Genomic DNA, 23,905 nt, shown 5'->3' on the forward strand with positions numbered 1-23,905 from the left:
TATATCATTGGTTCCATACATAGCTAGGGCTTGTTGCCTGGATGGATGCAAGGAGCCTATGGAATAACTTCTATATTCACAGATTGGAAAACATTGTTCTGAAATTAAAAATAAGAAATAGATGCAAGGATAATTAAAAGATAAAAACAGTAAGGAGGAAAGTTCTTTTGAAGTATGGAAACACCTTCACAACCAGTTAAGAAGAATCAAATGACGGAAGGCTATCAGTGCTGGGGGGCAGCTGTGTGCACACTAGAGTCTGTGACACCTCTTTCATCATTTGGCTTCAGACCTTAAACTCCTACCACTTAGGGATCTTTTCCTTCAAGCAAACAAAGCTTACTTTATCTTAGTGCTCTTTTAAAACCTAGACATTTAAAAAAATAGAGACTCTCAGTGGTTCATATTAGAAGTCATGCCCAATGGCCAATTTCCTTGTCAATAGTTGCAGAATAGCTTGATTTAAAAATTAATATCCTCATTTAATAATCAGATACAAAACAGATCTCTTTCATAATATAACTGAGCCATGCTCACCCACTTTTTCCTCTTGCTCCATTTCTGTTGGAGGTACTTCATATCATGGCCACAGGGAAAGGCTAAGGGTAGGGTCGGGTAATGTTCCCCAACCCCACAACCCACCCACTGAAACCTACAATCTAAATGAAAACAATGTGCATGTTACTCCGGCATGAAGACAAGTCTCCTAGCTCCTCAGGTCACCACCCCAAACCCCTTCAGTTAGGAGTTCTGGATCTCCCACTGGCTGGCAAGGAGGGAGGAAACTAGATTGTATAATCATTGTGTCCATAATTCAATACCAAATCCATCTTGTGGATCTATAAAAAGTATATTTTTTGATTCTTAAACAACTTGGTTCTAGGATAGTGCTACGCCCAAAAGACATGGATGGCAAAGGAGGAGGGTTTCTTTTAGTACTGAAGCAAATCCTGAGTTATACACAAGAAAAAAGAAGTTAAACTATATATCGTTATGAGTTAGCCTTCAAATAATATGCTAATGATTTCACAATTCTTGAACACTTATGTATTCCATAATCCCACCAGCTCTTAAAAATAAGATAACTGTTTCAAGTAATTGCTCTAGATGGCATTAAAAATGATCCCACAGGTACTAAACCCTCATATTCTAAACAAATACGTTGTTCTGCAGATCAGTGGCATCCATTCGGCTGGAGAAAGTCCTTGTAATGCAGGGAACAATTCCATGTTCTGCGCCATCACTTAATGATCAATTATATTTCACCAAGTAATTCATAAGACATATTAGGTTATTCCAGGAGCAACACAGCTGCTAACCTCTACATGGCCTTGCTGGCACGGCTAATTAACCCGAACAACACATGGACCATTTACTGAAAATATATTTTTCTGTTTGCGGGGGGGCACTTGCTAAATCTAAGACTGTACGTTAAGTTCCAGCTTCATTACACACACACACACACACACACACACACACACACACACACACACACACACAACAAAATAGTAGCTTGAAAGCAATGGAACACAGAGTTTGGAAAATGACCCAGCAAGCACTTACGAAGACAGCTGTTGCCATCTACCTATTACACTGACATTTACCTGAATGAGGTTGGCAGCTGGGTTCCTTCTTTTCTCAAAGTGTTTCTGGCGGTGCTGTTCTTGTACCTTTAATGCAAAGCCTGAGCCAAGAATGCCCTGGAACAAAACACAAAAATAGTACTCAAGTTTTTTTTTCCTCCAAAAAGCACTGTTAAAAATTACAAAAATTAAAAACAACAACAACTTCTAAAAAGAGTCTGAGAAAAGACACAGTATGTATCCAACCTGTCCAGAAATATTAAAACAAACTTAACAAAACAAACACTATTCACTTCTATTAAAATACCAGTGGCCAATGGCGAGTTGTTGGGCAAGACTGCCTAGAACAGTGGTCGGCAAACTCATTAGTCAACAGAGCAGCAAACCTGTGAGCCGCAGTTTGCTGACCACTGGGCCTAGAAATATAATAACTTCTGTTCTTTAGTAAATCAACCAGGCATTTCCAGTTATTGTCTCTTATGACATGGTTGAGGCACCCTAATTACAAATAAAAATCACCATTTAAAAAATGTCTTTTGTGTGCCCTCTCTAACATTTCTTTCTGCCTAAGTTAGAGTAAATGGTCCAACCCAGTGATGGAATATGGAGGACAGAGGTGGATATGAAATTTGGAAGAGTTAAAGTCTTGCTGCTGTGGACATGGGAGTGTTTCTAGCACTTTGATGAAATAACTGAATTTTCTATTTTCTATTTGTGAAGTAGGGAAGGGGGGAGAGTGTTTAAAATCTGTCCCAGTTTAGTTCTCATAATGCTATAATTCTGCACCTACCAAAATAAAGTGAAAGGGGAGGGGAGGACAGTTTTTCAGATGAGACAAACAAACACTCAGTTTTCAAGACATAGAGAGTTTTCCGTTTTGCCTGTTTGTACAATAAAGTCAAGAGCATGGTTATTATTGCAAAGCACATTCCTGTTTCTCTGAGTTTTAATCTCACACTTTTGGCATTCTTACCTTTTTGGTTTTGGCTCACCTATTCAGATTTTGGGGTTAGTAAGATTAGTATGTCCCTCTTATGTTTATGTTAATTTTTTGGCCTGGCTTGCTTCCTTCTGTGTATCATCTTGATCTGCCAAAGTTCTGGCTCTTTGAAATGCTCCCCTCTTCTCAGTTTGCTTTGGTCTAACACTGTGGACTCAAGATGCTGTGTGTCAGCCCCGCGCTGGCTTTCCGAGGTTGCTAAATTCAGTCTCCGGGCTTTGTAAGTCTCCAGTTTATTGGCATGGGGCATGGAGCATCACTGCTTTCAAGTCTGTGCATTTTACTTGCTAGCTATAAATTATTAGCTTTTTATTAAACTTCAAGGAGTCTAACCCTTTGGTGAGAGATGGATATCGGATAAATGCTAAGCCAGTATTCACCACAGATAAGGAATGGTTGTTTTTCTTTTCTTTAAAGAAGCTCAAAGATGGTATCGGCTGCTTGGGAGGTGGTGGGTTTCTCTTCTTTAGGAGGTGGTCTCAGCGGGATGAAACTTGGCTAAGATATGTTTGGATTCTAGATAACCTTGAACCTTCCTTCTTATCTTGAGAAGCCACAATTCTGAGTACATCTGTGACAATAACCAGATAATAAGTAATGTGATTATAGTGGTCCCCAAGTTATTCATGAGGATATGTTCCAAGACCCCCAGTAGATACCTAAAACCACAGGTAGTACCGAAGCCTATATGTACTATGTTTTTTCCTATTCACACATATCTACGATAAAGTTTAACTTATAAATTAGGCACAGTAAGAGATTAACAGCAACAGTAATAAAATAAAAACAATTGTAACAATATACTGTAACATAAGTTATGTGAGTGTGGTCTTTCACTCTCTGTCTGATAACTGATTTGATAACAGAGATGACTAAGTGACTAATGGGTGGGATAGGGTTTACAGCATGGATATGCTGGACAAAGTCCCAGGCGGGACGAAGCACGAGGACAGGAGATTTCATTACACTACTCAGAACGGAATGCAATTTAAAACTTATGACTTGTTTATTTCTGGAATTTTCCATTTAATGTTTTCCAATCAAGATTGACCATTGGTAACTGAAACCACAGAAGGTGAAACCTCAGATAAGGGGGGACTACTGCATGTTTAAAATAGAGTTACATAATGCCGAAACCGGTTTGGCTCTGTGGATAGAGCGTCGGCCTGCGGACTGAAGGGTCCCGGGTTCGATTCCGGTCAGGGGCATGTACCTTGGTTGCGGGCACATCCCCAGTAGGAGGTGTGCAGGAGGCAGCTGATCGATGTTTCTCTCTCATCGATGTTTCTAGCTCTCTATCCCTCTCCCTTCCTCTCTGTAAAATATCAATAAAATATATTAAAAAAAAAAATAAAAAATAAAATAGAGTTACATAATACTATTAATGAGCAATGATCAACTCTATTATTAGCTACGGTAAATGACTGTCATAAAATTAGAAATTACGTCATAGGTTCTGTTTCCCATTTTTCAGAAACTGTCTCTTGCTAAGATCTTCATCTCATACAGCTTGTGATTGCACAAACTAAACTTGATAAAAACCGGGACTGTACAGTCTTGTTTTTAGATTTAAACAGTTCCCTTCATTTAGAGGTTATAAAAATGGCCCTCCATTTTCAAATTCAGATGAACTACAGTATTTCTAAGTCTTAATTTTTTTCTGCTATTTAAGATCATCTAGGAAAGATTTATTTTCCTTTTGATGTCAATTTTCATGAAGTATAAACATGTAAGAGAATAGGAATTTATAGCACATATTTATACTATGTATTATGTGTAAACCACTCATTAGCAGCCTAATTCCGATTTTGTAGATATTTCATTAACAGCAATAGCTATCATTTTGGAGCACTTCGTATGGGGGTATGAGGTTCAGAGTTAAATCCCTCTTGAAATATGAAGACAGGCCCTACAAATCACAGACTTAGCATCTGCCAAACAAACTAAAATGTGCTGAAAATCTTATTGGCATTGCTTAGAAACATCAATAGTAAACGTTTCCTCCCATCTCTTGTGCCAGACTGTACATTACAACTATTATTAAACCAGGTCTGCTGATCATCTCATGGTGGCTCCATTCCAGTCTTCTTCTGCATCTCTGAGGATACAGCACAGTGAACCTAACTGGAAGTGTGTGTGTCAAAATAAACTCTATTATGTATATATATTAATGTAAGTTTATATGTATATTCACATGTAACTTACACACACACACACACACACACACACACACACACACACATATATATAATTTGTGTGCCATCTCTTCAACTACTGACACCAACAAATACAACTTCTTAGAAATTGAGTTTTGTTTTAATTCATTTTCTCATATCACATAACTTACATTTTAGGTTTTGAGTTTTAGTATTATGCCAAGAGGTGATACATATACTGAGCGGCAAGAAAACATGTTTTGGTAGACATTTAAAATATTTATCCCTGTTATCTTCCAGATTAAATGAGCCCAATTTGTATCCCACACATGGTGAACAGACTAGACTGAAAGCCACTCCTTGAAGGAGGGAAGGGCACACCCTGAAGGGTAGAAAGCCCTGTTCCTCAGGATGATGCTGAAGCTGGGGCTGCCCTGCAAGCTCATTAGCCCGTTAGCCCCGGGAGGCAGTGGGTCTCAGGGAAAGTAACCTCCCAGAAGAGCTTGGAGAGGCTGACCTGTACACCTCTGTGATGTGCAGGAGAGTCCTTCAGCTTTGAGGGGAAGATGGGAAAGGCTCTTCTCTTTCTTTGTCCTCAGGTTTCCTGGGTGGGAGAAACCTCAAACAGTGGTGGCCCATAATCCACCTCTAACTTTCATAGCAAAATGCCAATGCACTATCCTAAATCTCAGACAACACATTGGCCAGTGGGTGCACAGACATAGTGGCAATTCCAGTCACCTCGGCTTTTTAAAGGTATATATGAATAATTTAATCTTTCATTAAATATACTAGAGGCCCGGTGCACGAAATTCATGCATGAGGGAGGGTGGTGTCCCTCAGCCCAGCCTGCCTCCTCTCCAATCTGGGAGCCCTCGAGAAATGTCCGACTGCCCATTTAGGCCTGACCCCACCGGGATCAGGCCTAAATGGGCAGTCAAACATCCCTCTCACAATCCAGGACTGCTAGCTCCCGACTGCTCGCCTGCCTGCCTTCCTGATTGCCCCTAACCGCTTCTGCCTGCCATCCTGATCACCCCCTAACCACTCCCCTGACAGCCTGATTGATGCCTAACTGCTCCCCTGCCAGCCTGTTTGCCTCTAACTGCCCTCCCCTGCAAGCCTGGTCACCCCTAACTACCCTCCCCTGCAGGCCTGGTCACCCCCAACTGCTCTCCCCTGCAGACCTGGGTCCTTCCCAACTGCCTTTCTCTGCAGGCCTGGTCGCCCCCAACTTCCCTCCTCTGCCAGCTTGGTCACCCCTAACTGCCCTCCCCATCAGGCTTGATTGCCCCCAACTGCCCTCCCTTGCAGGCCTGGTCCCTCCCAACTACCCTCCCCTGCTGGCCATCTTGTGGTGGCCATCTTGTGTCCACATGAGGGCAGGATCTTTGACCACATGGGGGCAGCCATCTTGTGTGTTGGAGCGATGGTCAATCTGCATATTACTCTTTTATTAGATAGGATAGAGGCCTGGAGCACGGGTGGGGGCCAGCTGGTTTGCCCTGAAGGGTGTCCCGGATCAGGGTGGGGGTTCCCTTGGGGTGTGAGGTGGCCTGGGCAAGGGGCCTGTGGTGGTTTGCAGGCTGGCCACGCCCCATGGCAACCCAAGTGGAGGCCCTGGTATCTGGGGTTTATTTATCTTCTACAATTGAAACTTTGTAGCCTGGAGCGGAGCCAAGCTTTCTGCTTGCTCCCTGGTGGCAGCCATTTCTATTGGGATTTATGTATCTTCTATAATTGAAACTTTGTAGCCTTAAGCAGAGGCCTGGGCCAGCCAGGGTGTGTGGAAAGCTTGGCTTCCTCCATCACCAGGGGCAACCCTAGCCTCCTGCTCTCTCCAGCTCCGTGGCTGCCGCCATTTCTGTTGGGATTTATGTATCTTCTATCATTGAAACTTTGTAGCCTTGAGTGGAGGCCTAGGCCGGCAAGGGCAGGCGGAAAGCTTGGCTTCCTCCATTGCTGGGGAAACCCAAGCCTCCCTCCTGCTCTCTGTGGCCGTAGCCATCTTGGTTTGGTTTATTTGCATATTCGCTCCTGATTGGCTTGTGGGCGTGGCTTGTGGGCATAGCAGAGTGATGGTTAATTTGCATATTACTCTTTTATTTGATAGGATAAGAGCCTTGCTGGTGTGGTTCAGTGGTTGAGAATTGACCAATGCACCAAGAGGTCACCAGTTGGAGTCACTGGTTGGATTCCAGTCAGGGCACATGCTTCGTTTCGGGCTTGATCCTCAGTAAGGAGTGTGCAGGAGACAGCAGATCAATACTGATGTTTCTCTCTCATCATTGATGTTTCTATCTCTCTCTCCCTTTCCCTTCTTTCCTCTCTAAATTCAATAAAAACATATAAAAAATATAAGAACTCTGCACCTGATGTGAGGTTGCAGTAAAAAGATCCATGGTAAAGTTTACTTTTCTTGGCATTGTTAGGGAATGCTTTGTTGTGTGCAAGCAAGTTTTTATATTTCCAACATATATTGATTTAATTGGCACAAATGAAAATTATAATCACTTTATTGGGAAGCATTTCCAAGAATGATTATTTAGTCTCTGATCTTGAACTGAGCAGAGAGACATAGTTCAGAGTTTCATGTTGGGGACCTGCTACCTCTCTGCCAGGTGCAACCGGCTCCTGGAGGTGTTGTGACCCTAACACTAATTGGGGCCAGGTCTTTACACATTTGGAACACTTACGTCTGCTTGCTTCCTACAGATTTTCTATTCTTTCCCTGGTTAGTCTTTCACCATCTCTTCCTGTCTGTTCTATCAGCCTACTTTTACATTTGCTGTTTATAATCTTCAAGGAATTGTGAAACTATCAAGTTTTCCTCTAAGTTAAGAAAAGTTTATGCATAGGTCTTAAGAGGCTCACTGATGAGGACAGCACATATACTGTTATTGATTCTAACAGCCCAGAAGTTGCCTACTTCCCTGTTTGTAGGTTTTCACTGGATCAGAGTTGTTACACATGTGGCCTCAGGTTAATTCTAAACACAAAAGCAGCAGGTATTTTGTGCCATTATTTTGGGGAAAAAGCCCAAGACTGTATTTTATTTACAGGTTTTTCCTGTAGGAAATCTGATTATTGAGCGAATTGCTGTTCTGTTCTAAACTGTTGCGGTAAACAGGTAAGTTGACTCTGAATAAGTCAGATGCTACTTTTACTCTCCTTGATTTTTTTTCATTTCACAACAGGAAACATACATCTGGATTCATACAGAATTTTTTTTTTTTATGACAAGCACTGGACTGACATTATCACAAAATTTTGTCTTCACAAAATTTCTCAGGGTATAATAATTCTTTCTCCATTATATAGATGAATAAATGTACCAAAGGTTACTGTTATAGGCTTAATGGCTTCCCTCCAAAATTCACATGTTGGAATCCTAATCCCTACTACTTCAGATGCTGACCCTATTTGGAGACAAGATCTTTCCAGAGGTAATTAGGTTACAATTAGGTCCTTGGGTTGGGTCCTTATTCAATAATAGTGGAGTTCTGAAAAGATTGGGACACAGATGTAGAGAGAAAGACAATGTGAAGACTCAGGGAGAAGATGGCCATCTACAAACCAAGGAAAGAGGCCAGTATTCTTCTCTCCTGGCCCTCAAAAAGAACTGCCATCTTCTTGATTCTGGACTTCTAGCCTCCAGAATTGTGAGACAATGCATTTCTGCTGATTAAACCACCCAGTCTGTGATACTTTTCTTACAACAGCCCTAGAGAACTATCACAGTCACATAGGTAGTTTGTGACAAAACTAGAATTCAAAATGAGGTCTCCTGCTTAAGCTTCTGCATGGTCTTTCAGTCCCTTCTCTGTGATTCTGTGTGGTCTGCGCAGAACCAGCTGGTTGATCTGGAGTTGGCAGTGGCCATGGGAAGGACGAGCCCCTCTGCACTTGTTCACAGGCACAGACAGCCCGTGAGCTCAAGGCCATGGTGCTGAAAATCCCCACTCGCCTGGCTTCCCTTGGAGGGGTGCCCTGGGCTCTGTTAGGCAGAGACTGTGACGAGTCAGCTTGTGTCTGGAGTGAGACCGGGGCTATTTTTCCTTAAGCATGACTGCTGCCACTCCTTTAAAAACTCCTTTTTGTTGGCTCTGTTCCCCCATGAGGGATGGCATGAAAAAAGTGAGAGCGTGTGGGTGGAGGCAGATTGTAATAGCTTGACCAATTTCCTTTAAGGAAATAAGAGGAGACACAATGATCAGAAAGACAAGCTTCATCCATTAAGGAGAAAATAATCAGAAACTTGGGAGAAGATAAATGTGTTCTCCATTCTGATAAGATGCAGAAACTGCTCATTACGAAAAATCAATGATGATGACACAAAGAATAAATCATCTGATATAATGAAAACCCTTTAAGGTCATATGATTTTCACACAAATGGACTGGGAGAAGTAAATACTCCACTTGTGCACATCCTCCTCTTCAGTAGCACATAGTACAAACCAAATTGGAACCATCGGTTTAAAAAGAAATCTTGTGGTCTTTACAAATATTCTAAATGTATTAGTAGCATGTCGACTGAGAGGTGATGCTTTCTGAATTGTTATTTGGTCATAAAGACCTAGCTGGTATAAAACTCCCAGGTTAAGTGTCTCCAAGAGAAGACTATATTTTATACATTGTCCACATGGATATAGGTGGAAAACTTAACATTATATCAGAAAAATTACATTTGTATATGATATAGATATGTTCCTGGGCATATCAATTTGTGAAAGCTCATACTAATAAACCTCTAAGATCGAATTTAAACTGCTTTATTTTTGCGAAGATACTCACGGCAGGAAGTGCAAAGAAAGAAATGCCAAGGAGCGCAAAGCCTGCAGAAAGCAATCTTCCCAGCCAAGTTAGGGGAGTTTTGTCTCCATAGCCAATCGTTGTCAATGTAATCTAAAAACAAAATAAATAGAACGTGCAGCTTAAGTATGTGAGAGGAAAGTCAGGACCTATGAACAGGAGGCAAAGCAACGTTTCCACTAAATCAGTATTCAACAAGTCTTGTTGGCTCATTTTATTACCGTGCTTTAATTTTCCATGACGCATAACAGAACATCTCTTTGTTTAAGATAGGGAATAACCTACATACTTGTTCCTACTTTATAACACAGTTTTCCATCTTTTCTAAGTGCATTCAAAGAAAGGTTATTTAAGTGAGTGGATAACCATCAGTGATACAGAAATGATAGCACCGTGGATTTAGGACTAAATCAGTACACAAAACAGTAATTTATGTTAATTATGGCTGTTCATTTATTACCTTGGCAGACATTTCCTAAAGGTCTGGTGCGTGCAAAGGTACGTGTTAGGATTTGTAGTGGAACAAAAACAAGAGGTACATAGTTCTTGTTCTGAGATATTTACGGCATAAGTGGGGAGACATGTCACACACAAATCATTAAAACAAAAAAGCAAGACAGGTACTATTATGGATGCACAGTTAATCTGCCATGGGAATTCAGAGAATAGATGATTACCAGCTTGGGTGGTTGAAGAGGCTTTACTGGGAGATGTAATTATACCTAGGCTTTGAAGAATATATATATTAGAGGCCCGGTGCACGAAATTTGTGCACGGGGCGTTGGGGAGGGATCTTTCAGCTTGGCCTGCACCCTCTCCAATCTGGGACATTCCTCTTGAAATCTGGGAACAATGGCTGCTAACCGCTCACCTGCCTGCCTGCCTGATTGCCCCTAACCACTCTGACTGCCTGCTTGATCACACCTAACTGCTCTCCCCTGCTGTCCTGATCGCCCCTAACTGCCTCTGCCTCAGCCCCTGTCACTGTGGCTTTGTCCAGAAGGATGACTGGAAGAAGTCCAGTTGACCTGGTCTAATTAGCATATTACCCTTTTATTAGTGTAGATTAGTTAGCTCAGACAGCCATAACAAAATATCATAAATTTGTGTGGCTTAAACAACAGAAATGTATTTTTCTCACAGTTCTGGAGGCTGGAATTTGGGGTCAGGGTACCAGCATAGCATCGTCCTATACACTAGAAAGTGGTGGATCGATTGCCAGTCAGGGCACATGCCCAGGTTGGAGATTCAATACCCAGTCCAGTGAGTGCAGGAAACAATGGAACAATGTTTCTCTCTCTCTCCCTTCTTCTGAGATCAATTGAAATGAATGATAAATAAATAATGTTCTCTAAGTATTGTTTTAACAGAAAGGCATTAGTGATCTATGAAGTGAAAAACTCATTATAACCCATATATACAGCATGACCCCATTTAAAAAAATATTTATTGATTTCAGAGGAAGAGAGAAGGAGAGATAGAAACATCAATGATGAGAATCATTGATCAGCTGCCTCTTGCACGCCCCTACTGAGGATCAAGCCCGCAATGTGACAAGGAATCATATTGTGACCTCCTGGTTCATAGATGGATGCTCAACCATTGAGCCCCACCAGCCAGGCCCCATTTTTAACAATACCAGGCACAGGAGGTACACTGGCAAGATCTCACTCCTAGACAAAAGTCTGAAATTGCCCAGACTCCTTTGCAGCTAGGTTTCTGGATATGAATTCGTTTCTGCTGATTGGATGCGCTTGCACAATATTTTGAAGGCAGAAGTGGGGCAGAGGCATCTTTCCACAGTTTGGGCTGTTTGCTGATGGTGATCATGTTTGCAGAGATGTGGAGGTTTTCTGCAGTGGAATCCAGGCTGTGCATAGTCAGCTGTGGCAGAGGCAGTGCCCAGTGACCTGTTTTGTGGGAGCAGGAAGGCACTTGTGGGGGCAGCAGTTTTCTAATCCCCAGGTCACAGCTGTGCTAGAGTGTGCTAGAATTCAGTTGTGGCTGAGGGGGCAGCTCCTGCCACTAGCCAGGGAGTCTTTCCTGGGGGCCCAGCCTAATGCCCACTCCTCCAGCTTTCCAATGATTTCCCAAGCACCAATTCCCTGTGCTAAATTCTTTCCTGCCTAAAATAGCAAATATCTAAAAACATTTTGGATCCTCTACTTTCAACGAAAACAATGCTGCACAGCGTCAGGTATGAGAAGTGGGTGAGGTATTGCAGAAGGCTCCCTTCTTTGAGTCTTACCTTTCTCTTCTGTAGAACAGAGACCAAAGATTATTATCTGTTCACTAGAGGCCCGATGCATGAAGATTCATGCAAGAATGGGCCTTCCTTCCCCTGGCTGCCGGCACCACCTTCGCTCTGGCCTGGAGCCGCCTTTCTGCCTTTGTTCCTGCCCGGAGCCACCTTTCCACCTTCCCATGCTGTCCAGAGGCCCGGAGCAGCTGGGGTGGTGCAGAACACCTCGTCGTTGCCATGGCAATGACGCAGGTGTCCTGCCCCACCCTCAGCTGCTCAAGCCTGTGTATGCAAATTAACCCGCCATCTTTGTTGGGTTAATTTGCATACTCACTCCTGATTGGCTGGTGGGCGTCGTGAAGGTATGGTCAATTTGCATCTTTCTCTTTTATTAGTGTAGATAGTTACTGAAGACTATGGCAGCTACGTTTCCCGAAGATGGCCACAACATTTCTTGTCCCTCCTGTGGCCTTGCCACTTTCCGCCACGTTCTCTCTCTTGAAGTGGGGCTGACCTCTGAATTCCAAGGCCAAGGCCAAAAAGGCATGGGGCTGCAGGCCCGCCCACCCCACCAGGATTTCCAGCTCTGGCCCCACCCACACCGCTTGGGACTCTGTCTGGCACGAGGCCTTGCCCTACTGGCTCACTCCCATATGCAGCCCAGCGCCTTGCTGCACATCATGGCCCACCTGCTGGTGTTGCTGGGCCCAGTGGGTGGGGTAAGAGCCCATGTCAGGCCTTGCACCTCCTGGCTCCTGTGTGCCACTGCCCCCTGCATCCTGCGGCCCCTATTCCTGTCGCTGTTCCAACCCGGGCAAGATGCCCAGGTGCTGTGTGTGGCCTGTGGGGACTGCTGTGGCCACCAGGAAAGCCTCCCCACCCCATCCCCAACTCCAGTGCCCTGATCCCGGGTCCACTTCCACCAAAGGAGAGCTTTGCCCTTGCAGCTGCCCAAGACTAAGACTGAGCAACTCCAAGGTCCCCAGACCCCAAATTTCTGCCAGCCAAGGCAGTTGGCCAGCTGGCCCCTCTGATCGGGGTGTTGGGGGCAATCCAGCCCAGACCAGGCCGGTTCGCTGGCTGCAGTGGGTGTCATAGTGACCGGTCGTTAGGTTGTTATGGTCATGACGGCATTACAGTCTCTGGCTTTATATATATATTCACACATAATACACACACACACACACACACACACACACATATATGTATATATTGTTTTTAGACAGAACGGAAGGGAGAGGGAGAAAGAGAGAAACATGAGGTGAGAGAGACATATCAATGGGCTGCCTCCTGCACATCCCCTACTGGGGATCGAGCCAGAAACCTGGGCAGGTGCCCTGACTGGGAATTGAACTAGAGACATTTTGGTGCATGACATTCAATCAACTGAGCCACACTAGCCAGGACATGAGTAATATTTTGAGAGGCAGAAATGATAGAGAAGGTGATCTTGGTTCTGGAAAGCATAAGTTGTTCAGTTGTTCAGGTGGGTCTGAGGAGGATTAGTGAAAGGGGAGATTAACCAGATCAGGGAATGACTTTGAAAAACAATAATTAGATCATGTCTCTCCCATGGTCAATTGCCCAGAGGCTTCCCATGTTCCTTAGAACAGTCCCATCTCCTCTCCAGGGCCTTTGAGTTCTGCAAGATCTGGCAGAATGAAGGGTAAGGGGACTGGAATAGTGGCAGTGGGACTCTATGGGAGTGGAGGATGAAGAGATGTGTTTAGGAAGTTCAACAGGAATACATATATTGACTGCCTAGGATGAAGGGGAAGACTAAGTGAACAAGGACTTGACAAATTTAAGGGGGAGATGGTTGCACCATAAATCCTATATAATAAAAGAGTAATATGCAAATTGACGATACCTACACTATACCCCAAAGCCACGCCCACCAGCCAATCAGGAGCAAGTATGCAAATTAACCCAACCAAGATGGCTGTGGCCACGGAGAGAGCAGGGGGCTTGGGTTTCCCTGGCAATGGAGGAAGCCAAGCTTTCCGCCTGCCCTGGCCTGCCTTGGCCTCCGCTTAAGGCTACAAAGTTTCAATTATAGAAGATAAATAAATCCCAACAAAAATGGCTGCAGCCACAGAGCGAGCAGGAGGCTTGGCTCCGCTCAAGGCTACAAAGTTTCAATTATAGAAGATAAATAAATCCCAGATACCAGGGCCTCCGCTTGGGTTGCCGGGGGGCATGGCCAGCCTGCAAATCACCACAGGCCCCTCACCCAGGCCATCCCATGCCCCAAGGGAACCCCCACCCTGATCCGGGACACCCTTCAGGGCAAACCAGCTGGCCCCCACTTGTGCACCAGTCCTCTATCCTATCTAATCCTATCTAATAAAAGAATAATATACAAATTGACCATCGCTCCAATACACAAGATGGCTGCCCCCATGTGGTCAAAGATGACTGCCCCCATGTGGACACAAGATGGCCACCACAAGGTGGCCAGCAGAGAAGGGCAGTTGGGAGGGTCCAGGCCTGCAAGGGAGGGCAGTTGGGGGTGATCAAAACTGCAGGGGAGGGCAGTTAGGGGTGGCCAGGCTGGCAGAGGAGGGAAGTTGGGGGTGACCGGGCCTGCAGGGAAGGGCAGTTGGGGGGTCCCAGGCCTGCAGGGGAGAGCATTTGGGGGGGACCAGGCCTGCAGGGGAGGGCAGTTAGGGGTGACCAGGCCTGCAGGGGAGGGCAGTTAGGGGCAAACAGGCTGGCAGGGGAGCAGTTAGGCATCAATTAGGCTGGCAGGGGAGTGGTTAGGGGGTGATCAGGATGGCAGGCAGAAGCGGTTAGGGGCAATCAGGAAGGCAGGCAGGCGAGCAGTTGGTAGCCAGCAGTCCTGGATTGTGAGAGGGATGTCTGACTGCCCATTTAGGCCCGATCCAGGTAGGATCTGTGTTTTCCGATGATCTTAGGCTCTATAGGTTGAGAACCGCTAGCAGGGTCACCTAACACCATCGGAAAACATAGATATTTACATTACGATTCATAACAGTAGCAAAATTACAGTTATGAAGTAGCAACAAAAATAATTTTATGGTTGGGGGTCACCACAACATGAGGAACTGAATTAAAGGGTCGCGGCATTAGAAAGGTTGAGAACCACTGCAATAGAGGGAGGTAAACTCCATGGTGCCAGACCTTTCAGAGAAGCATTCCATTCAGCTGACCACCCCTTCCTAGACTCTCTCTCCTCTCCTCACTTCTGTGGTTTTCCCTTTATATCTTTGGTGGGTCCTCTTATGTGGCTCCCCCTAATTTAGTCAACCCTTAAATTTTGGATTCTTGAGGTTTGTTTCTGGGTCTTCTACTGCTTTTTAAAATTATATTTTCCTCTAACTTTCCTTTCTCTTCCATTCCCCCCTCCCCCATTCCCAGGTAATCTTAAATGCTCTCATGGATTTAAATACCATGTTAATGCTGAACACACCAAATTTATACTTCCAGACCAGACCACTCTTCTGAGCTCCAGGTTCACATATCTGCACTTGATTTTTTTCTATTTGGATGTTGCACAGTCATTTAAACTTAGCATGTCTAAAAGAACTTTCCAACTTATTACTCTCCCAATGTTCCCCCTCCCATCCTAATTCAGAGCACCACCATTTACCCAGTTGCTCATGTCAGGAGCTTCAGAGTCATCCTAATTGCTCCTTCCCTCACTCCTCTTACTGAATATGTCAGCAAGACCCATTGTTTCTATCTCCCAAAGATATTGCATACTCATGCCCTTCACTCTGTCTTCACTGCCACCATGGTAGAGCAGGCTCTTAATTGCTCTCTCAGTCTTTGCTCTTGCCTCTCTCCAGTTCCTTCTCCACACACCTGCAAGGGGTATCATTTTCTTGTTGTTTTCTAAAAATCCTTCAATGGCTACTTATTGAATTAAGAATAAATTCTAAGATCCTAACTATGGCCTACATGATCAGGTCTCTGCCTACCTCCCCAAGAACATCCCGATTTCACCCTTGCTCACTACCCTTTAATCACAGTGTCCTTTCAGATGCTCAAACGGCCAGTGTATTTCTGCCTCAGGGCCTTTCCACATTCTGTTCATCTCAGTTTCAGATCCTTGTTTCTTAATAGCACTTGTCATTAGTGGTAGTTCACTGTATTTTTCTTTGGTGGAAGGGCTCTTATTTCTTTTACTAGAAGGAGGAACCATGTCTTTACTCGTTGTTATCTCCCTAATATCTAACATAATGCTTGCCACAAAGTAGAAGGAGCTCAATGAATATTTAGTAAATACATGAAGAATCCTTTCAAGAATATTGGTGACAAATGGAGGGAGGGCGAGCACTCCCTGAAATCCCTGACTTGAGGAAAGGCTTTCCAGGATGTAAGTGCACTTGTCTGCAGAGAGGATGAGACTGAAGGGGAAAGGGGTGATGGCTTTATGTTGGGGTAAGGTACCAAAGAGGTAGAGGAAAAAGAATCAAGGGTACTGGTGGAAGGGTTAGCCTAGGCCCGTGGTTGGCAAACTGCGGCTCGCGAGCCACATGCAGCTCTTTGGCCCCTTGAGTGTGGCTCTTCCACAAAATACCACGGCCTGGGCGAGTCTATTTTGAGGAAGTGGCGTTAGAAGAAGTTTAAGTTTAAAAAATTTGGCTCTCAAAAGAAATTTCAATCGTTGTACTGTTGATATTTGGCTCTGTTGACTAATGAGCTTGCCGACCACTAGCCTAGGCAGTGTGAAAAGACACTGATTACACGCTGGGGAGGAAATGCGGATGGACACAGTGGGAGTGGAGGGCAGGACTGGGAAGGTTCTAGTCAGTTCCCTTCAATTCCAGTGAAGGAGACGACTGGATTACCTGTGGGGAGGAAAAGGCTTGTAACAGAGGAAAAGACTTGGACTATGAGGGTGTGGGAGGGGTCAAGTACAAATCAACCAGAAGCAGAGGGACTTTGCCATCCAAGGTTGAAGAGAGGGACTTTGTAGCGGAACCCAGTGACCAAATTAATAAAATGCCACCCGCAATATCAGTAGGGGACTCTCAAAGGGATTCCTTGGGCTTGCAGAAAAAATATCTGGCTCAATTTTATTACAGGTTCCCAATCTTAAATCTATGGAAAAGATTTTAATCTACTGCACTTTTTCTACAAAATACCTTAATCCATTTACAGCTGTTTATTAATTGTAATAAACTGAAGGAGAAATTTCATAGTTTGGTCACAGCAATAATGTCACATTGCACGGTTTGCTTTACATTCTCATAATACATGCGGATTACTCTCCTGGGCCTGTGGGGAGAGAGCGGGTTTTAAACCACTGCCTCTGGCTCGGAAGAATGTCACAGGGCCAGTGAGGGCGTGCTCAGCGTTGCTTTCCGAGTAGAGGCACGCCTGCTCTCTCATTCCCAGAGGGTTGCCCTCAGGCTCACAGGGTGGCTTGTGGGGAAGAAGAGTGTTGTGAACTCTGAGAGCAGCACCCTGGAGTCCCTCTGGGGGCAGCAAAGACTCTGCCCACCTTCTCTACATTCTGGTTCAGATTTCTGGATGATCACGTCTCATCACGTGCAGGAGACTGGGATGACCAGCAGCTTGGCCACAGCAACTTCCTCCACTCTGATTTCAAAGTCACTCCGATTTCAACGTCTCTCGGGTGTTGCTTGGTTGAAAACACAGGGCCTTTTATTGCCAGGCTAGGTTTGAGAAGAATCTGCCAACGGAGTGGCAGTTTGTCCCTCTCTCTGAGCCAGGGAGGGGGCTAGTGGGGGTTTCCTGGGCGCATCATTTCACTTCCTGTGGCTAAAGGGGGACCACTGAGCTTTCTGATGTGAACAGAGAGACAGCAGCAGACATGAAATTAGGACATTTCTAAGATAAACGTAAAAAAAAAAGATGTGAGGCTTCTCAATAAATTCATGCTGGCCCATCGGCTCCATCTAGCTGCTGACTCTCTAAGGCAATGCCTGGCTGCATTCGTTAAAACCATCCTCAAATGAGGCTTGCATAGGTGTTCATTGATTTTCTGGACTTTCAGGTCAAGCTGTCCTTGAAGTACAAGTGCGTCTCCTTGGGACAGTACAACTACATTATGTTTCTTGTCTTGGCACTTGGAAGGCTCTGCTAATGGTTATCGGCGGGCCCTCTGCCCATGGACTGGAAGCAGAAGCCCTTTTGGTGCTTATTCTCCTACCCTGATGCTGAACAATAGACCCATGTCTGTCTCCCAGAAACCTTGTGAACCCTGTCAGTGGCTGGGCCCAGTGATGATTCCTTTCCCGTGGATCTAAAGTTAGAGGAAGGTGGGCTTGCACAGGACCCCGAAGGCACCAGCTCTTCAGGGAGCTCCTGGAACAGCAGCTTGTTTCAAGGGAAGCTTGAGAGGCCGTGTACGTGAACTTCAGAGGATTGCAGAAAATCACACCTGGAGGAAATCCACTATATTGGGCATAATTCCATTTTTGATCTTCCAAAGTTTATAAGAATTATGCTAGCTAACATGTGCTGGGTAGATTACATTTTAAAGATTTATTTCTGTATTTATTTATGCACTTATTATTGATTCCTACTCACTGACATTTTGTTTTCTTTGCCAGCCATTTATTTAGCATAGGTTTGCCGTGGGAATTATAATAAATTTACTAGCCGATGCCACACAGAATAATGTTTCTTAATAAGTTAAACAAAGAAATAACATACTCCAAACAAATGACAGATTAATCACATTATTGTTCCAGGCAAGGGGAGATGAGAGGAATAAATTCCAAATTTTAATAGTGGTATATCTTTTTATACACTGCTCATTGACTTTTGTTGTTGTTGCTAATCCTCACAGGAGGATATATTTTCCATTGATTTTTAGAGAGAGTGGAAGAGAGAGGGAAGGAGGGGGGTAGAGAGAGAGAGAGACTGGCTCATGGATTGGCTCCCCCATTTGCCCCAACTAGGGCTGGGGATTGGACCTGCAACCCAGCTACGGCCCTTGACCTGGAATTGAACCTGCAACCCTTTGGTGGGCAGGCCGGCACTCTAATCACTGAGTGGCCAGGGCTACTCACTGACTTTTTTTTAAAAAATTTCTTTATTGATTAAGGTATTACATTTGTGTCCTTATTCCCCTATTACCCCCCACCTCCCATTCATGCCCCCCACCCCCCTGTTGTCTGTGTCCATTGATTAGGCGTATATGCATGCATATAAATCCTTTGGTTGATATCTCCCTCTTACCCCCACCCTCCCCTACCTTCCCTGAGGTTTAACGTTCTGATTGATGTTTCCCTGTCTCTGGATCTATTTTTGTTCATCAGTTTATGTTGTTCATTATATTCCACAAATGAGTGAGATCATGTGATATTTATCTTTCTCTGCCTGGCTTATTTCACTTAGCAAAATGCTCTCCATCTCCATCCATGTTGTTGCAAATGGTAAGAACTCCTTCTTTTTTACTGCAGCGTAGTATTCCATTGTGTAGATATACCACAGTTTTTTAATCCACTCATCTGCTGATGGGCACTTAGGCTGTTTCCAAATCTTAGCTATGGTGAATTGTGCTGCTATGAACATAGGGGTGCATATATCCTTTCTGATTCATGTTTCTAGTTTCTTGGGATATATCCTAGAGAAATGGGATCACTGGGTCAAATGGGAGTTCCATTTTTAGTTTTTTTGAGGAAACTCCATACTGTTCTCCACAGTGGCTGCACCAGTCTGCATTCCCACCAGCAGTGCATGAGGGTTCCTTTTTCTCCACATCCTCACCAGCACTTGTCATTTGTTGATTTGTTGATAATGGCCATTCTGACAGGTGTGAGATGGTACCGCATTGTTGTTTTGATTTGCATCTCTCTGATGATTAGTGACTTTGAGCAAGTTTTCATATGTCTCTTGGCCTTCCTTCTGTCTTCTTTCGAAAAGTGTCTATTTAGATCAGTTGCCCATTTTTGACTGGGTTGTTTATCTTCTTTTTGTTAAGCTGCATGAGTTCCCTGTAAATGTTGGAGATTAAACCCTTATTGTTGTTATCATTGGCAAATATGTTCTCTCATGCAGTGGGCTTTCTTGTTGTCTTATTGATGGTCTCCTTTGCTGTGCAAAAGCTTTTTATTTTGATGTAGTCCCATTTGTTTATTTTCTCTTTAGTTTCCATTGCCCTAGGAGCAGTATCAGTGAAGAAATTGCTTCGGCATATGTCAGAGATTTTTCTGCCTGTGGATTCCTCTAGTATTTTTATGGTTTCTCGTTGTATGTTTAAGTCCTTGATCCATTTTGAGTTTATTTTTGTGTATGGTGTAAGTTGGTGGTCTAGTTTCATTTTTTTGAATGTATCTGTCCAATTTTCCCAACAGCATTTATTGAAGAGACTATCTTGACTCCATTGTATGTTCATGCCTCCTTTGTCAAATATTAATTGAGCATAGTGATTTTGGTCGATTTCTGGGTTCTCTATTCTATTCCATTGATCTATATGTCTGTTCTTAGCTATGGTGAATTGTGCTGCTATGAACATAGGGGTGCGTATATCCTTTCTGATTCGTGTTTCTAGTTTCTTGGGATATATTCCTAGAAGTGGGATCACTGGGTCAAATGGGAGTTCCTCTCCCTAACCCCCCTCTCCTCCCCTCTCCCTTCTTCTCATCTCCTCTTTTCTCCTCCCCTCTCCTCATTTCCTGGGGCCACCTCCTGAGCACCTGGTTTCAGGTAGTGGGTACACAGAACCTGTGCAGTTAACTTTGAAATTTTGTCACCTCGAACTAGTAGATTGGAAAGGTTTTAAATCTTTAAATCTTGTGCCAGTACCAGGCAGTTTTGAGAACAGTGGCTTTGTAATACAGCTTGAAATCTGGTATTGAGATCCCTCCTACTTTGTTCTTCTTTCTCAGGATTGCTGTGGCTATTTGGGGTCTTCTCATTGACTTTTGACCATGGTGCTTACAATATCATTAAAAATGGTCATGAAAATTTGAATTTACTTTTAAAAATTAAAATATACATTTAAAACATTTCCGGGGAAAAAGGACACATATCAGGAAATAAGGACACATATGTAATACCTTAATCAATAAAGAAATTAAAAAATAAAATAAAATAAAATAAAATAAAACATTTCCAGTATCTTCTTAGTGCAGTTTTAGTCAGAGTAATACGTTGATAAGTGAGAAGATGTCATTCACCAACCACCCTGTATGGCCTGAGGTGAGGCTGGCAGATGTGTCCTCAGGTTGTGCCTGATGAGACAGCTGGGGGCCCGAGAGGAAGCACACACCAGTCCCTGCTCCCTCCCGTCAGCCTCAGGAAGGATGGCAGTCCATGCTGCTCCCCCAGGTGGACCATTTATGTGAAGGTGACTTGGCAGGTGGGAAGAGCTCAGATAAATGTTTGCCCTCATATTCCATATGCTCAACTGCAGTCACCCAGGCGAGAAAGGATATTTTCTGAAAAATCTGTGGGTTGCAAATATTGGCATAAAGGTGTATTTGCATTAGCAAAGCCTGAGGTGCATTGGGAGTACTTAGTGTGTTTAGCAATCAAGAATTCTTCCTTAGGAATAAAAATGCTAAATAAATACAAATTCTGATTTTTAAAAGTGGGATGGCATAGGCTATGGTCAGATTATAATTTAGACATCAGTTAAGCTAGTTGTTTGTTTTTTTAATAGCAGAATTAATTCCAGACCAGGAGTTATAAATCCTTTCTTCTTTCCTTCAAGCAACAAATCAACAAAAATTTATTGGTCTGATTTGGAAGATACAATTAAGAATACTAGCTTATAGCTAATTCATTCATGTGAGCAAGTTAAGGATATACTAGTTATAGATTTCCATAGCACAGTATAATTTCTCCATAAGGGGGTCTTTAAGGGAGGATGATTATCATTGGCAGTTTGTCGTCAATTTTTCCCTCTCCCCTCTCCTCTCCTTCCCTCTCCCTTCTTCTCATCTCCTCTTTTCTCCTCCCCTCTCCTCATTTCCTGGGGTCACCTCCTGAGCACCTGGTTTCAGGAGTGGGTACACAGAACCTGTGCAGTTAACTTTGAAATTTTGTCACCTCGAACTAGTAGATTGGAAAGGTTTTAAATCTTTATTTATTTTTTATTTTTTTATTTTTTTTTTTTGCTGCAAAAAGCTTTATTGTCTCATTTGGTCCAATGCAGGGGAGAGGGCTCCAGGGTGGTTAAAAGAATGGCTAGTAGTTTCGGGAAGAGGCTCAGGTAAAAGGCAGAGACACCAGGGGGATGCAGGGCGGGGGCGGGGGACCTCTGAAAGGCCTCTGGGCTCCAAAGGCTCCTAGTCGTGCTTGAGGGTGAGCCTTTCGAAGAGATACTCGCCCAGCCCAGCCTGGGGGCCGGCCAGCCTGCGGATGTTAGTCAGGTGGTCACCCATCTTCTTGATCAGTTTCACCTCCTCATCCAGGAAGTGGTTCTCCAGGAAGTCGCAGACATGAGGGTCTGCACGGGTAGAAGCCAGGGCATGCAGCTCCAAAAGGGCCTGGTTCAGGCTCTTCTCCAAGGCCAGGGCGGCTTCCATGGCGTCCTGAGTTTTGGCCCAGTCATCCTGGGAAGGTTTCTGCACATCCTGGAAGAGAATGCGGCCACCTCGCTTGTTTTGCAACTTTAAGAAATGCTCCGCGCCCTCGTGCTTCTTCTCCGCCAACTCGCGGAAGAAGTGGCCCACACCCTCCAGAGCCACATCCTCGCGGTCGAAATAGTAGCCCAGAGAGAGGTAGGTGTAGGAGGCCCGCAGATGCATGTTGGCCAGGCGGTTGACCGCAGCCTCCACCTCAGTGGAATAATTCTGACGAATTTGAGAGGAGCTCATGGTTGTTCAGCAATGAGGAGTTAGGGTAGAAAAAACAAACCGGTGTGTTGGCTGGTCCCCGAGGTGGTTCTGAAGGTGGTGACTGGATGAGACGCAGGAGAGTGGCCGGAGGCTGGAAGAACGGGTGTCCCTGGGTCTGTTCCGTCCAAACACTGTTGAAGCAAGAGACAGATCCGGGACCTCCGAGTGCGCTGAAGGTTTTAAATCTTTAAACATCAGAAACTCCTGTGGTGGTGGCATCATATTTGGGTCCCACTGCGGCAGGTAGCTCAGGGCATTAGCATTCTATATTTTCCTACCAGGCTTGTGGTCAGATATGTAATAACAAGAGTGACTAACATTTGTCTAGTGCTCGATAAAGCACATTTACATGCCCCGATCTTATTTAACACACACAGCAACTTCATGTTTGGGTAACATTATAATAGCCATTTTATGGAGATATTAAATGATTGCTTAGTATCACACGTTCACTAAATCATAACGATGGTGCTGGAACACAGGTCTCCCGACTATTACTTTGTCATTTTCTATATAGCATGTGCTCAATAGTTATGGAATAATACTGAGCAAAAGTGTCCAGAGCCATGTGTGAGATGACATTAAAAAGGAACAGAGTTCTTAGGAAAGACTTCTCCAAAGAGGCTTCATACCAACGTACTTCATACATGCATGCCATTAGGTAGGCATGGGACTTGTCCATACTCCTAACAGCCAGGGTGCTTTGGTGGGTAGTGGCTGGGGTATATGTGTTTTAGTATTTCTTGGTGGTTAGCAATATTCTTGAATAGTTAGAACTTGATTATCTCACAGCCAAGTAAGGCTTTGATACCATCAAGTAATGCATTGGTGGTAAGAAACTTTTGTTAACTTTTATTTAATGTACCAGCACGGAGTCAGAAAACAACAGCTTATAAAAGTTGCAGAAAACACTTTGTCCTGGGAAACCCAATGTAAGGAGGGTTGATTCTCAGAATTATAACTGGTATTAATAAGGGCAAAGGTATTTTTGTTTATTCCACAAATCTGTACCATTTCTTATTCTTAGGTTTTGTAGGCGATAGGACCTGTTGAGTACACAGTATACTATATTATACACAGAGCCTTCCATATTGTTTGCTTTGAGACAGATTGTTACGATATTCAGCATGAATTCTAGGACTAACTCTAGCTTATAAAGAATTCTTCTACGTGCCTAAAGTAATAATTATAAGGTGGAGGTTATATTTAGATGCTACTCATGAGTATATTTATATTATCTGCTACTGTACGTGTTTTATTAAAAAAACCCCACCCCAAACACTATTTTCATCATAGAAATAGCAGTAAATAGAAAGAGGACCA

The 23,905-nt window shown here is 43.9% G+C and overlaps 2 protein-coding genes across 2 annotated transcripts in view; both read right to left on the reverse strand.

Annotated features, from left to right (window-relative positions):
* KCNQ5 (potassium voltage-gated channel subfamily Q member 5) overlaps positions 1-23,905 on the reverse strand; it is a 553,624-nt gene that overhangs the window by 98,891 nt on the left and 430,828 nt on the right. The window contains exons 6-7 of the mRNA XM_080664487.1: positions 9,536-9,646; positions 1,605-1,700 (exon numbers count right to left, since the gene is read on the reverse strand). Coding sequence (XP_080520613.1) covers positions 1,605-1,700; positions 9,536-9,646 — 207 coding nt within the window. The remainder of the gene's footprint in view (positions 1-1,604; positions 1,701-9,535; positions 9,647-23,905) is intronic.
* LOC308246642 (ferritin light chain-like) lies at positions 21,865-22,749 on the reverse strand. The gene has a single exon (XM_080665056.1). It carries the CDS (start codon positions 22,559-22,561, stop codon positions 22,031-22,033), a length of 531 nt encoding a protein of 176 aa, XP_080521182.1. The 5' UTR covers positions 22,562-22,749; the 3' UTR covers positions 21,865-22,030.

The sequence above is a fragment of the Plecotus auritus genome (genome assembly GCF_963455305.1).
Source record: "Plecotus auritus genome assembly, chromosome: 4".
In the NCBI taxonomy this organism is placed as follows: Eukaryota; Metazoa; Chordata; class Mammalia; order Chiroptera; family Vespertilionidae; genus Plecotus; species Plecotus auritus.

Excerpts from the sequence above, each read along its gene's own strand:
- LOC308246642 (XM_080665056.1), bottom strand. The coding sequence starts at position 22,561 with ATGAGCTCCTCTCAAATTCGTCAGAATTATTCCACTGAGGTGGAGGCT.